Here is a 16,427-nt window from a genome sequence, read left to right on the forward strand (position 1 = left end):
TTTGATAAGTGGTTTGTAGTTGTCTCTCACCCTCTGTCTTCAGTCTGCCTGTATTTTGTTGCCTTTATAGGTGATAAATATCATTAACGCAGCACAGGAGAGCAGTCCCGTGACAGTAGCGGAAGCTCTGGATCGTGTTCTGGAGATTTTGCGGACCACCGAACTCTACTCACCCCAACTGGCCTCAAAAGAAGACGACCCCCACACCAATGACCTGGTGGGAGGCCTCATGAGTGTAAGTGGAGGTTCATGGGTCATCTAGCATGTCTAATACTGACTCTATTACAAGCATTCACCTTTTATTCTTAAAGCTATTATATTTTATTACTAACCCTATTTATTATTTAATTTTATTACTATCATTTTATATCTTTATTTCAAAAGAGCAAGATCAATCTTGTTTCCATCATATGACTCTTGTTTGGAACTAAATGTCACAACAGACTACAAGTCATCTCAAACCACATGACACACAGAAATAGCCTTGAAATCCTCTTCAAACACATACAGTACAAAAACATCATAAACAGTACAGATCAATATTAAACAGCCGAGAAATTCCACAGACTGATTTCATCTACGCAAATAAAAACTAGAGCAGATTTTTTAGCAGAGAATCATCATTACGGGAGATATTCAGACTTGCTCTGCCAGGAAAAAGTTCTTAGAGTGTGTGACTGTATGTCAATGGCAGTCAGTAGATGTGAATGCTCTTATTTTTGTGGCACAGATACATTGGCACAGGGTGTTTCACAGTTAGCCAGCAGTCTGTGACGACAGTGCCGCGCTTGTTTACACATTAGTCAATCTGTATGACATCCCCATGTCTCCCGCTTTGAAAGTATTCCACTTTACCAAGAGTTGTTAGACTGAAGGAGTCTTCACATGGACACAGAAGTCACTGATTTGAGAGTTGGTGATTTCAGGAAGCATGATACAAGTTGAACATTATGTCAATGCTCAGTGATGCAGTGATTAACAGTGAAGCTCAAATTATCAGCTTCCTGATATAGCTGGATACAAATACCAAGGAGTTTTAACGGTTTACTTTTTGGCTGCAGACACGAGTTAGAAGATTGTTAGTTGGCAGGGTTCCCACGGTCCTTGAAAGCTTGGTAATATCAGGCCAGGACAAAGGTTATTGAAATTTCTAATTATACTCAGTTATAAAACATTTCATTAGCATTTGAATTTAAAATATTTCAAAATATTTCTTTCTAGAAATGTTGTTTATACTTTTAAAACTGCTTAATTGTTAGGACCAGATTTACTAGACAGGGCAAAATAGCGTGAGAGCGCAAAAAACAGTCAATTGACGAGCGCAAACCTTAGTAAATCAGCTTGCATGATTCATTTAAATACTCGCCTCCATAAATTTTGCATCTGAAAGAGAAACTCCTACAAATGCATATGCAATAAGGTCAGCTGCTGCAAAAAATAACTGTTCACGCCTTTGAAGTGCTCATTTTTCACTGCGTGTCTTTAGTAAGTCCTGTAGTTTTTATAATAGCTGACACAGCCAAACGATATTTTAATATATCAGGAAAAAACACTTACAGCTCTTTTTATTGATTTTACAAAAATCACAAACATTTATCAAAAAATTCCAAACACAACAAACAAAACTGTCATTTGTCACATTCTCAATTGCACATTAAATTATTTCAGTTCACAGGAAATGCCATTTTTAAAATGGTTTGCACAGCTATCGATATAAAAACTAACTATAAAAACTGGTTACACTTTATTTTAAGGTGACGTAGTTACATTGTACTTGCTCAAATAAGTACTAAGTAATATTAATTAACTACATTACTGTAGAGTTACCATTAGGGTTAGGGTTTGGTTTAGGGTTAGTTACTTGTAATTATGCATAATTTACTGTTATTACTATAGTAAGTACATGTAGTAACGTGTAACTTCTTCACCTTAAAATAAAGTGTTACCTAAAAACTATTTTCAAAAGTAACAAATATTGTTATACAAATAAAAAAAATTGAATTAGAATAAGCTCATCCAGGCCTCGCCAACTTTTTTGCTTATTCCGTGGGTGGGGATTATTTAAATGAGGAACATAATGACTTCATAAGATCTGGAAAAAGTGCGTTGTAGTCCAAACAAGCTGTTCGTTGTAGTTCTTAAAAAGTGGATTCTGTTAAATAAAATATCTCCCTTTGTAGTGGACTTTGAGCTTTGTAACCTCGCAGATCTTTTATATGCTCAAACAGCAACATTACACACTAACTAAAGCTGAAAAAGTGAAAAATTTCCATTAAGAAAGGAGAGGGTATCCACCTTATTCCTACGCCCCACGACGCTTTGCGCGAATTATGGGTGTAACTTCCGTTAAGCTGTAAACATGAGATGACATTAATCTACTCATCCTTCAACCATCGAACATTAAAAGGAAATTTAAAAGTGTAAAAGCATCAACAAGGTACTTTCAACAGACCAAATAACCCCAAAAGCGTGAATCTTTCCACAGCAATAACGGACGGGTTAAATATCACTGTATTAATATATATCTGTATTATGTAACTAATGTTGCCTTAATCAAAAATGTTCATTAACTTCAGCATTACGTGATACTATATCAAAGTGATTTCCGTCATTTTGACAGATTGTAAAATGCATTTACCTGTGAAAACAAACCTGGAAAGAGACGTGAGGATTTGAGGAGAATAACGAGAGATTCTTTGTGCATTCCAGTGAATTATTATTGGCATATATCACAAATGTGCAGTATATGTTGTCCTTTTTCATACTTTTACAGCGGATATAAGGGAAAAAGGAAATGAATCACGAGGAAAAGAAAGCAGCGACTGAAAAGAGCTCTTGCCATAGATATTCTTGTTATAACATGTCACGTTATAATACCAAGTATAACTTTATTCTCATGATGTCTGAAAATAAATCATGAAGGACAATTGACAGCTCATCCAGTCAAACTGACAGATCAGCTTTATTTGTAGGGCAACCTTATGATTTGAAATGATTTGTTTCAGCCTTTTTGAATGGAAGTTCCCAAACCGGAAGTGCCTCCCATAATTCAAAACGCAGCAAGGTCGTCAGGAATACGGTGGATAGGAAGAGTAGAATAGGGAAAAGGAGAGGGAGCAGAGATTGGTAAAGTGGTGTAGTGGAAAGACATGAACAGAAAGGAAGAGAATAGCAGGATGAAAGAGGAGTGAAGAGACACAGAAAAGTTATAGACTTTCAAATGAAATGGGAGTCACCCATTGACCATGTAATAAATCATGGCCTCTTCTTGAGAGAAGCCAGAAAACAGATCCAAAGTGTTACTATGGCATTCTTTACTTAGAGGTAAAAGGAAGTTTTAAATACCTTTGCTGTGGTAACATCCCAACGCCGTCCACACTGATGAGAGCGCCGTTTAAGTGCATTTGTAAGTGCTGCTCACTTTCCTCTCAATAACAAAATAAACATACAAGAAAAATAACATCAGTAAAGAAAACATCTGATCATAGCGATTTAGATTTAGACCAGCTCTGCAATTCAGCACTATCCAATCAAGTCACGTCACGTTTATATATACCACTTACAATATTGCTTAACAGTTTTTTTTTAAATGCTTAGACACTAAAAGTGTTACTTGAGGCTCACTCAGTGAAACCATTCACTCATATATCTAATCCTCAGATCAAGTCTGCAAAACTGCAAGCACATTATATGCTTCACTCAGTTTGCATTTGTAAAACATACTTTTTGCAAAATGCTTAACACAGTTCTCTACATTAGACACATCATTCAAAACTAACAGCTCTTGTGTTTCATTTATAAAACTGCCATTTAAATTACACATTTATTTTCCGATTACCTACATCAAACGCTCGTGTAAAAACACTTATACATAAATTGATCACTTAGAAATCAAAACTAAATTTTTTCAGAAAGAAAGAAATTATTTTTCCCCCTTGCATTTCTGTTTATTTTGTAAATAATAAATATATACTGAATATGCAACAAGTCAAGTCACCTTAATTTCTATAGCGCTTTACACAATACGGATTGTTTCAAAGCAGCTTCACAATAGAAACAAATTCAAATTCTGCTGTAAAGCAGCTCTAACAAGCCAATAGTGTCATTATTCAGATCGAGTCAGTTCAGTGTTGATTCAGTTCAGTTCAATAAATTTAAAGTTTATCAATTGTGCATACAGACTGTATATACAGTGTATTTATGCTCATACATGTATGTGTGACAAACTCCTGTACACTCCACTGCACACTGAACAAGCAAAAGACATGTTTTACATTTTAGTTTAGTTTGGTGTGTGTGTGTGGCTAATCATTTAATGGTTTGTGTGTAGAGTTACTATGCAAAAACACATTTTTTAAAATAGTTAAAATAGTTTTGAATGAAGTGTTTGCTTTTTGTGTATTTTGTGGTTTTGTGTGTAGAGTTTTGAGAAATGGAGCTATAGTTTCAGAAATACTTCAGTGTGTAAGCAATTTAAAAAAAAACTGTAAAGCCACAAATATCATGACTGTTACAGGCCTACTGTAATTTGAGACATTTATTTAAGAAATTTATTACAAACAGAAAGACGTATAGGACAGGGAAATTTCATGTCAGAGCTGGATTTTAGCGAACACCGTTTTAGCGGCGGTACACGAGTGGAGTGTTCGCTTGGGACGAAAAAACTTATAAAACAAAACTCCTAATTGAAGAAATTAACGAAAAATATTTTCATTAGTGTATTTGTGTCTTTAACTGAATATACAGAACAGTTGTGTGTCTATAGCTGAATATTACAGTTTTTTTCTGTATTTTTGAGCAAATGAATGCCTAAGAGACTTTTTTTTTGTGATCAACTTTTTATTGTCTTTAGAAATAGCATCCATTCAAACAAACAGACAGGGAAGGGTGGAGGGGAGGAGGGGGGGGGGGGGGACAACAGACATATCATCCATAATAATAACAATATGAAAGAGTGAAAAAAATGTTAAATAGTCATTCTGTTATATAGTCCAATATGTTGGAAGAAAAACATTGCCATGCATCAATGGTACTAGGTTTAGCCTTGTTAATTCGTGCTGTTGTACATTCACAAGTCACAATTTTATGTAAGCTATGAATCCAATATGTTTTTGCACACATGTGCAGAGTAAACCAGTTCTGTATTATTGTCTTCTTTGCCGCTGTAAACCCAGCAAACAACATTCTCTTTTGTAGTGCACTTATGCACAGATCAGAATCATCATTGAGAAGACATAAACCCAGATTAGACATATACCTAAGAGACTTTTTTTGAAAAACATTTAAATATCTTACTGACCCCAAACTTTGAAACGGTAGTGTAGCTCTGAATCCTAAAAATGCTAAATAACTACAAGCCAAAATCAGGTCGCTTCCTTTCATAATTGTCACTTTTTTTCTGTTACATGAAGGTCAAGCGGATGCGATGCACAAATCTCAAGAGTTTAAATGACCTTTTTGGTGGGTGACCTTTTGAGGGAGAGGTCAGAGGTCAATTACACAGTGAAATATCCGGGTTGAGATAGTGCAGCTGGAAGCCTGTGATCATTACAGACGGGATGTGTGTGTGTCATATTTATGCATGTACAGTTCTATTATCCTACGCCTGCAACATCTCAGACAGAGTTTGTTTTAAGTGCTGGATGAGTCTATTTGAATCTGGATCTGTTTTCTGTGTGTTTAATATCCTCCAGGCCTGATAAATGGCTTTTCTCATGAGAGCGTGCAAGCGCGAGTGAGTTATGGGTTGCGTGGTAGTGCTGTGCTTAAGTGTGTTGTTATGATTATGTTGGCTGGAAACGATATTTTGGCTTCCTCAAGTCTTTTTCTCTTTTATTTCAGTCAGATATATTGTGTATTTTTCTTCAATTCAGGATGGACTCAGAAGGCTCTCTGGGAACGAGTACGTCTTCTCCAAAAGTGCATTACAAAGTAAGTTCTCGCCCTGAAAATTATTATTATAATACATGTTTATAAGTTGGATGTTGTAAACTAGCTTTGAATAAACTGTTAATAAAGACAGAATGAATAAAACATTTGCCCTATTTACCTTCTTGGATTGTAAGGCCCAAACCCAACGACAGTTTCCGATAAGCAAGTGAAGGTTTCTGAGTGTGGTAAAGTAGTTTTATTCCAATTAAACTTTTATCTGACTCCATTCGAAGTTAGGTTGGAATGCCAATTGGTTATTTGTCATTAGTATATATTACATTTTTTTGTTTCTTTTGTTGTTACTGATTCCTACAGTATAACACTTCGAGTCTCGCACTGGCAGAGTATACGATCTTATAATCACAAACTCGTCAGTCTTGGTCATTAGACAGAGGTGATTGACTAATATTCTATATGGCCGTACTCTACTTGCTCATTCTAGAATATGTTATTTAGTCCCCATAGATCTGAACACACTTAATTACAGTTTTTCTCAGTCGCTTTGGTGCGTTTCTCAATTCATCCTTAATATTTTCAAAGAAGTATGTGCATTCTCAGAACAATTCGTACAAACAGCACCACACATTGTAAAAGCCTGTAACTTACTCAACATCTTTAGTTCATCTCTCAAAGGTAAGTATTTATGCCAATGAACATATCAGTGCCATCAGAATGAAAAGCCCTTGTGTCATTGTTCATTAACAATTTAGTCAAAATGCTTAGTCATGTTGTCAATAAAACACTGCACTCTGCTAGTATTACCTGATGTAAACTATGGCAACAGTTTGGATGACAGTTACTGTATTGAAATGTACAAGGCTGCGCTTCTTCTGTATACCATATATCCATTTCAAAAGTACAAATTTACACACTACTGTACGTGAGTTATTGATTGAAAGAGACTGGATAGGATTCACAGTTACACTTTTACTAGTGGTCTGACAAAAAAACATTACAAGATTATTGTGATATAGAAAATAAAAATAAATGGGGGCACAAAGGCGAAAAATACAACATTAGAAAGGCAAACACAGGAAAGACCCCTTAGGCAGAACTTTGCTTTTGCATGCAGCACTGTATATATGCTTGGCAATTGAAGGTTCAAGAGATGCAACTTTGAGCTATTTCAGAGAACTGGTTTCTCATTGGTTGATCTACATTCTCTTCATTAGTGAAAGTCAAGATTCACCTGCACAATTCATCAATTCATGGCACATTTACAAAAAGTCTAATAGAAATGTGTAGAAAATATGCTTGACAGTTTATGACAGTATATAAACCTATATCTTATACGATGAACTAATGACTAGATGTTTTGAGGGGTAAGACTATTGCACAGAGAACTATGTAATACATTTTGAGCAACATGGTATTAGCAACTGATAATGTAGGAAACCGCAGACAATTGTATATAATCAATTGCATGAATGTACCAAAGCAATTGCAACTTGTTCAAAAGAATGAGAAACTGCTTTTATGATGTGTACAAGTGACTAGATGATGTGGAGGTTGAACAAGTAGTTCTGATCTGAGAAATGCACCAAAGCGACTGAGAAAAACTGTAAGGCAAGATTATATCTAACCAGAGGTCATGACCATTACCATAGAACCAAGCTAAACCAACTAATCTTCTTCTAATGGTAACTTTGTATAATCATGCCGTGGTTTCCCACGTACACTTAGTTAGAATAGTATTACAATAATCAGAGGTTGAGGCTCACCCTATTTAGATTGGTCTAACTACACTCTATTGCTCTAAACGGAAAAACCATTATTAGCCTCTTCAGTTTAAGTATACACTGACTAATGCCAATGTGTTAGTCTGAGCTCTAAAATGTCAGTCGGCATGCCACAATGCTCCACCTAAGCTGTATTTTAGTCCGTTACTAACCTGAGCATAGATTTGTGGTGTTAGATGCATACCTGACATTAGAAAAAATACATAATGCTGAGTGTCTGAGGACAATCAGCATTACGGGCTGATCTGACTACAAATCTCGCCTTGAGTCTCCGGCAACATCTCTTTAAATACTCAGACCAAGACAGAAACCTCTTTCAAATGGAAACATTAGATAACAATGGGAATTTGCATTACTCAAGTCTCCAGACCGGGGTAGTTTACACCTTACTGAGGACAGAAGGAAATTTGCTTTAGAGCACACCCACCACAGTACGTTAAATATCTCTAAACTCTTAAAGCATTTATTAGCTTTTGGTTTACTTCTGTGGGAATGGGACCTTTGTACCAGCCGCACTGAGACATTTCAAATGATATCAAACAATACAGGATCATACTTATTATGTATTATGTGGCATCATAGGATATAATATTCACTTAAACATTATTAATTACAATTAGATTATGCAGAAAATGGCTAGGAAATGTCGAACAAAGAAAATGAAAGCTTATATTATTTGATATACAAAAAAAACTTTTTTTAAATACATAAAAGTGTTGACATTTTTATTATAATGCTTATTATTTAATAGTAATTTATTCACAATATACTCTAAAATACTTTAAAGGGAATTTTTACTGTATATTAAGGTATTACTATTAAGTATTACAAATTAATGTTAAATGTCTGTTTTACTCAAGACATGTAAAATTCCTCTCGGGGTGTTTGTTGTACATTTTTGATTGATGATAATTTGGGTGTCTGAATTATGTTTTTGTTTCTTTCTGCCATATTCCATCTTGACCCTGAACCTTTGACCCCCTCAGATATGAGTCAGAGTCAGCTGGCAGTACCTGTGCCGTTAAACGACATCCCGCCATCCATCGCAGAGCTGCTCAATGAGGAGGAATGCTGGGAATTCAATATCCTGGAGCTGGAAGCAGCTACACACAAGAGGTACCATACATTTAGATCATTATTCTGTTCACTTTGTGGTGTAAAACTTTATTTTTGATGGTAAAAGTTCAGAGTACTATAGTGTGTGTGTGTGTGTGTGTGTGTGTGTGTGTGTGTGTGTGTGTGTGTGTGTGTGTGTGTGTGTGTGTGTGTGTGTGTGTGTGTGTGTGTGTGTGTGTGTGTGTACGTGTGTGTGTGTGTGTGTGTGTGTGTGTGTGTACGTGTGTGTGTGTACGTGTGTGTGTGTACGTGTGTGTGTACGTGTGTGTGTACGTGTGTGTGTACGCAGGCCACTCTCATACCTGGGTCTGAAGATCTTCTCTGCTTTTGGCGTGTGTGAGTTCCTGAACTGCACAGAGGCCACATTGCGTTCGTGGCTGCAGGTGATCGAGGCTAATTACCACGCCTCCAACTCCTACCACAATTCTACACACGCCGCAGACGTTCTGCACGCCACAGCCTACTTCCTGCGCAAGGACCGAGTCAAGGTAACCCTGACAACCAATCAGAATACAGAAACAGAAATGTCTCAATTTATACTTTGGTTAAAGGTAAGGTCAAAGAAGTGCCTTAGCCTTTTCACACGTTAGTTTAAAATATTCTGGCTGACCCCCCAGCGTGAGTTTTTCAAGGCGACCGTTATTTACTTTATTGTTTCCATGGTGACGCGTCATTGCTTGTCACGTGACACATCGCAACCACAACAGCACTGAATGAATGATGATCTGCTTTTATGTCATTTTTCATTTTTTATTAAAAATATTCACAAATGTATTAGCTATTGCATGAAATATCTGATATTCCGACTGTCATATATGTGCAAGTGGATGTGTTTTGTTGTTTAAACACCTTTATAACGACCGCGTTAGTTGAGCTGTATGCGCAATGGGCGCCGACATGATAGTTTGTGCCACAGTTCAGAGAATCGCATCTGTTGGATTTACAAAATGTCAATTCATCCACTTGTCCCGAAATACATGAAAGTAAGTGGCTGGTGAACTGGGAGAAGAATAGAGTAAACTTTAAAGCTACTTACTCAATGTGTATCTGATATGAATAAAACATGTCGTCTAATTATAATGGAATGGATTATTATTCCACTTTCATAGATATCAGTGTGTATTTTACAAACTTTTAGACCTTCCTATACAACGGTGTCTGTGCTGTGTTTGCAGGGCAGTCTTGACCAGTTAGATGAAGTTGCAGCGCTATTGGCTGCCACGGTCCATGATGTTGATCACCCGGGCCGTACCAACTCATTCCTGTGCAATGCGGGGAGTGAGCTGGCGATTCTGTACAACGACACAGCCGTCCTGGAGAGTCACCACGCCGCTCTCGCATTCCAGCTTACTGTACGAGACAGCAAGTGCAACATCTTCAAAAACATGGAAAGGTATCAGTGTCTGCTTAATCATACATTTTACATGACTCACATTGGTCCAGTTCTAAACTCTCTCAACCTCTCAATATTCAGGACTCAGTTTCGGACCCTACGGCAAGCCATAATTGACATGGTGTTGGCAACAGAAATGACTCGACACTTTGAACACGTCAATAAGTTCGTAAACAGCATCAACAAACCCATGAGTGCCATTGAGGAGACGAGCTCCAATGTAAGACACACGTTACTGTGTTTCCATACTGTACATATGTAAGAGTGAAATCTAACCGCTGCTGATCTGCATGTGAAACAGAGTGAAGGCAGTGATTGTGAGGGACAGGCCAGTATCCGCAACTCTCCTGAGAATCGTCTGTTAATTAAACGGATGCTGATTAAATGTGCCGATGTGGCCAATCCCTGCAGACCTCTGGAGAACTGCATCGAATGGGCTGGTCGCATTTCAGAGGAGTACTTTGCTCAGGTAAACAGTCAAATTTGATGTTGTCATTTAACTTTCATAACACAATGTATATCCAATTGAAACGGTAACTTCCAAGAATTCAGTAGTAAATAATGTAGGGCAAGACTTGATTTTATTCATTGGGGATTTGATTGGACCATGAGAAGTGTTAAGATGTTACTGCATTTTGATGAAAAATTAAGGTGAAAAAAATATATATTTATACAATACCTTTCAGACGTTTGTCACTATGTTTCTTCGTTTGCTTTGTTTCTATTTCGAATTTTTTACTGAATTTTCAGCATTATTACTCTTAGACTTCAGTGTCACATGATCCTTCAGAAATCATTCTAATATGCTGATTTGCTGCTCAATAAATTATTATCAAGTTTGAAAACATTTGTGCTGCATAATATTTTTTGGGAAACTGATATGTTTTTTTCTTTTCAGGATTCTTTGATGAATGAAAAGTTTTGCATTACAGGAATAGATGTATTAATATAGAAAACCGTTTTAAATTGTAATAATAGTACTGTTACATTGTAATAGCATTACTGTTTTTACTCTATTTTTGATCAAATCAATGCAGCCTTGGTGAGCACATTTAAAAAAAAAAAAAATCTCTTTTTACATTTAAAAAAAACACTTTTTGGAACAGTAGTGTGTGTATATATACAGTACAGTATATATTAAATTATGTTGAAGTATTTTTACAATACCATGTTGTTGTTGTTTTTTTACAATAACATGTCTCCACTCTCTAATCGTTTGCTTTCTGTGTTTGGAATCTCCCTCTGTCCCTAGACTGATGAGGAGAAAAGACAAGGTTTGCCGGTTGTCATGCCAGTGTTTGACCGGAATACCTGCAGCATTCCTAAATCCCAGATCTCATTTATCGACTATTTCATCATGGACATGTTTGATGCCTGGGATGGTAAATATACACATACTCACATACGCAATACAGTGGTGATTTCTGCCCATTCTAGTAATTAGGGTTGTGCCACATAGATACAAGTTCTGACAGAATTTTGATATTTATCTCAAAATGTATGTATTTTGCTTTGAAATTTGCTTTCAACCTTATATTAGTGTTATTTTAGTATCACAGAGATACTCTCATGGTTTTTATTAATATTTTGAATTATTTTTATATATTTTTTTTTTCACTTTCATTTTAACTTTAGTTTAAGTTTTAATAATGTTTTTGTCATTTTTATTAGTTTTTTTTAAAATGTCTATATTGTGTTTATCAATTTTCATTTCAGTTTTAGTTTTAGTTGTTTTAATATATCAAGGTAAACTAAATGAAAAGAAAAATGTTTCCTTGGCAACTAGCTGAAATAATATACTTTACAGGATTTCATATTTTATTTCAGTTTTATTTCACAGTTGATTGAAAGATTAGAAATGTCCAACTAAAATACAGTAAAAAAGCAACAACAACAACAAAAATTACTGAATTCTGAACACAAGAAAGAAAATAGTCATTTTTATTCATATGTACATAGACTTAAATAAACAGCAATGTTGATCTTCATACTGTATAGTTTACACAAGACTGGTAAAATCCCACTCAGGGTTGTTGTTTTTTTATTGTACATTTTGAGTGACTATTTCCTTTGTGCATACAACATAAATATTTCACTCAGCTCTATGAAAAAATCCAGGCTCTACAAATATGGAGAAAACTCACCAAATATTGAGTTGAAAATTATCATTCTGGTCCAAAATATTTATTTTGCTTACACAAGCATTGCAGTATGTTTGTGTGAGTGTAAGAGAGAGAGAGAGAGAGAGAGAATACTTTCCCAGGCATCTTTTGACTCATCTGGTTCTCCTAAAAGAGATGAAATGGTCCATTAGCAGCAGAAGATGTTGGACCGGAGGGGTGAAGCACGAGGGTCTGTTAGATGGTTGCTGAAAGGTTGTGATAATGTTATCCAGAGGTTGAGATGATTGTGGTGGTGAGCTTTGGAAACTTTAGGTTCAGTGTTTCCCACTGAGCTGAACTCCAGAGAATAAACCTGCGTACTGTCAACACGCAACAGCCGTGATGTCACGGAAACTTAAAAAATCGTGGAGAGGGACTGTGTGTGTGTGTGTGTGTGTGTGTGTGTGAGAGAGAGAGAGAAAGAGAGAGAGAGAGAGAGAGAGAGAGAGAGAGAGAGAGAGAGAGAAAGAATGTGCATCTGTGTGTGTTTCTTTGATTTCCGTAGTCTGGGGTCAGGATGCAGTGAAGCAGAATCTCTTGAGCTCTCCGCAGATTTAGTTCCCAAGGTCACGATCAGGTCAATTTATCATAGAGGAGCTGTGTGTGTGTTTGACAGATTCAGCGGGGGGGCACTGAAAACATACTCAGGAGGATCTGAAAGTGCGTCCATATGTGTGAACATACAAATTGCCATATTTACACTCATGCAAACAAAAACATGCACAGTCTACCGTCTGTAGTCCGTCTGCCAGAAACCAATGCAACGGAACAGATGGTAATATGAGGAAAAAGAAAAACATTAGAATCAACAAAAGACTCTTATCCTCACCTAGGCTGCATTTATTTGATAAAAAATACAGTAAAAACATTAATGATGTGGAATATTATTACAATTTAAAACAACTGTTTTCTATTTTAATACGTTTTAAAATGTAATTTATTCCTTTGATGCAAAGCTGAATTTTCAGCATCATTCCTCCAGTCTTCAGTGTCACATGATCCTTCAGAAATCATTCGAATATGATTAATTGATGCTCAAGAAACATTTCTTATTATTATCAATGTTAAAACCATTTGTTTTGCATAATATTTTTTGTGAAAATCTTAATTTTTTCAGGATTCTTTAAAGAATAGAAAGTTCAAAAGAACAGCATTTATTGGAAATATAAATATTATGTACCATGTCTTTACTGTCACTTTTAAAAAATAATTTTAATGCACGCTGAATAAAAGGATACATTTTTCAAAAGAATTCATTACAGTTATCAGGCTGTCAACTATTGTTAACTGCCCAGACCTAATTCTCTCTCTCTCTCTCTCTCTCTCTCTCTCTCTCTCTCTCTCTCTCTCTCTCTCTCTCTCTCTCTCTCTCTCTCTCTCTCAAGCATTTGCCAGTTTGCCAGGTCTGATGGAGCATTTGGCGGAGAACTACAAATACTGGAAGAACTTGGATGAGATGAAATGTAAAAGCCTGCGGCCTCCACCTCCTCCGTGAACCCTCATGACTCCCTTACCCTCGAGGTCGAAGGTCAGAGGTTGAATGTAGCATCTCTGCCGGGCCTCAAAGATTCCATCCACTGAAACAGCCCTGTTTTCCCTACAACGCTCCACCCCTAGCGACAATCGCCCGGTAACAAGGGTAAAACACAAACAAACGACAAAATGAATGCACTTTATCAGCATACAGTCCTCTTCCAGCATCTTTTTACTTTCTTCACTTCTCTTTTTTTTTATCCTCTGTGTTCTTTCAGCTATTTTTAATGATATTTTTTAATGTCTGACGCAAGAAGATAAAGACTGATCTTAGTCCAGCAGAGGACTGTATATACTATATGCGCTAAACTATGGGATGTACACTGGGACTGAAATGTGTATGCTCAGAGAGGTCTGTAACTATACACATGCACATATAATATTTACAGATATGTGGGGTCATAGATCCAAATGCCAAAAGGGCTTTATTTGGACTCTGAAGCAGTTATAAGGAGGAAAACTGTGTCAGTGGGACTAAACTACTTTGGAAACCACAAAGGACCCAGTAGAGAGCCATGGGGCACTCCCTTCAGTCCTACCACAGGTTCCCCCTTATTAATTAGATCAAATTCAATGCAGATGGAATATTTTGACAGAATATTGTCGAGAGAAGCAAATGTCAAGTTGCCAAACCGGAAGAACTGAAGACTTGCTTGTATTCGGACGATGAATTTGGTATTGATCAGCACTGAACACATTTCAGTGTGTGAGAATGTAAAAACTGCAACGGATCAGCCTGCTGCGGGCTATCATTATTCCAGCATTTTCTGTATCAGAACGACTCAAGCCTTTCTCAGACTCCAAGGACTGGTGTGTAATAATCAATAATTTTGATATAAATAGCCAATAATAACAAAGAATATATTTCTCAGAAACACTGTATATCCAGACACATACTGTAATAACGTGAAGCTTGATGATGCGTGTGTGTGCGCGAGAGAACGAGTGTGTGTATGTTATGATGTGCTTAGTGATAAATATGAAGCATATGAGAACATTTTACACATGGCAGTCAACATTCCTACTTCACGCAACGGTCCGTACGGATGCAACATTCCCTAATCTGTGTGTAAACCTAAACTCCAGCACAGCCTCATAACGAGACCACTGACACATTGACATTTGCTCATGCTGACTGGAGAACTCGCACGTATTATTAATGTTACACCATTTTTAAGTATTATTTATTTACAAAATGAGCTCAGCTGTATATCGCGTTCGTAATCTCGGTTCTGCTTTTACCATAGACACACATCGCCGACAAGCTTCAAACGTTCACCTTTTGTAGGCCAAAAAGCATCCAGTGCCAAAGTACGTTTATAATCAAACACGATGATGAGTTTTAAACAGATGTTTGGCTGAAGCCGTTGCGACTGAACTAATTTAGATTTCTTGAAATCTGTCACACTGACCGATTGGTGAGAAGTTTTTAAGAAAAGAAAAAAACCGAATCGTTTTTTTAAATGTAGCTGTTAGTGTCATTTGTTATTTGGGCACTTTCCGGATTACAGTTGGACGCGTAGCTGAATTGCATTGGCTCGCACAGGCTTAGTAAGAATTTGTTAGATGTTTATAACTCGGTTGACGTTCAGCCTTTTACTCTTAATACATTGTGTAGACGCGATTGGAAAGGAGCTTCATCTTTACGATGACTTCACAGCGACCGTTCTAGAACTCACCAGCACGACACCACCGCGAGTGCGATGACATCATAATGACATAAACGGGTCTGATTCTCCAATGCCCTTGTAAGATGGCAGCAGCTGTTTTTGTTGTTCTTCGGTTGGCAGTGCATCTCAGCGACTTTTAAGCATTGTGCAGTTAAAGGCATGTGGTGCACATTCAGCAGCTCGCAGGGTTTTGATTTTCCTCTTTCCTGTTCTCTCATCCTTCCTGATTCTATCTGTTTCCCTCCCTTTTTTCTTGTTGCTTTAATGTGGTCATAAGGGTAGAACAGTGGTTTTGGTAGCACTTTTGAAGCCTCTATATGTAATGTATTATATAAAGTATTATATAAAGTATAATTCTTAATGCATGCTATTTCAGTGGGTTTTGGCCAATATTAACATTTTTAAATCATTACTTTTGATTCAGACAATATTTCAGACAATATTTTTTACCAGATGATGTCAGGGATTATTTTTTCTAATAAAAAAACCAAACATTTTTATATGTGTAAAGTGTTTCAGTGTAACCACTGGTATACACTATGATTTAACACATGAAATTTGGTAATGATTTATGAATTTTAAAGGCATTGTGTTTTTTAAAGCTATAACTGTGGTCACAATTTTGTACAAGAACTGATTTATTATATAAATGCATTAAGAATTATTTTATAATATACTATATATGCATGCCATTTTTTTTTTTTTTTTTGAGCTCTACAGATACAAATGCTGCAGTAGAAATTATGGCGGATGCTCTTGTCACCATCTAGTGGTAAATCTAAAGAACTATATGCATTATATAAAGGGATAGTTCACCACCAAAAAACCTCAAGCTGTTCCAAACCTGTATGAATTTCCTTCTTCTGCTGAACACAAAATATAT

At 36.5% G+C, this 16,427-nt stretch overlaps 1 protein-coding gene across 3 annotated transcripts in view; it reads left to right on the forward strand.

Moving 5' to 3' along the window:
• pde8b (phosphodiesterase 8B) overlaps positions 1-15,252 on the forward strand; it is a 69,006-nt gene extending 53,754 nt beyond the window's left edge. For all 3 annotated transcript variants that reach the window (XM_082140592.1, XM_082140591.1, XM_082140593.1), the window contains exons 14-22: positions 71-235; positions 5,874-5,931; positions 8,657-8,786; positions 9,076-9,274; positions 9,962-10,179; positions 10,261-10,399; positions 10,481-10,648; positions 11,432-11,561; positions 13,727-15,252. In XM_082140592.1, the coding sequence (XP_081996718.1) occupies positions 71-235; positions 5,874-5,931; positions 8,657-8,786; positions 9,076-9,274; positions 9,962-10,179; positions 10,261-10,399; positions 10,481-10,648; positions 11,432-11,561; positions 13,727-13,836 (1,317 nt within the window). In that variant the 3' untranslated portion in view covers positions 13,837-15,252. The remainder of the gene's footprint in view (positions 1-70; positions 236-5,873; positions 5,932-8,656; positions 8,787-9,075; positions 9,275-9,961; positions 10,180-10,260; positions 10,400-10,480; positions 10,649-11,431; positions 11,562-13,726) is intronic.
• The last annotated feature ends 1,175 nt before the right edge of the window (positions 15,253-16,427 follow it).

The sequence above is a fragment of the Leuciscus leuciscus genome, assembly GCF_965113295.1.
Source record: "Leuciscus leuciscus genome assembly, chromosome: 16".
NCBI classification, from domain to species: domain Eukaryota; kingdom Metazoa; phylum Chordata; class Actinopteri; order Cypriniformes; family Leuciscidae; genus Leuciscus; species Leuciscus leuciscus.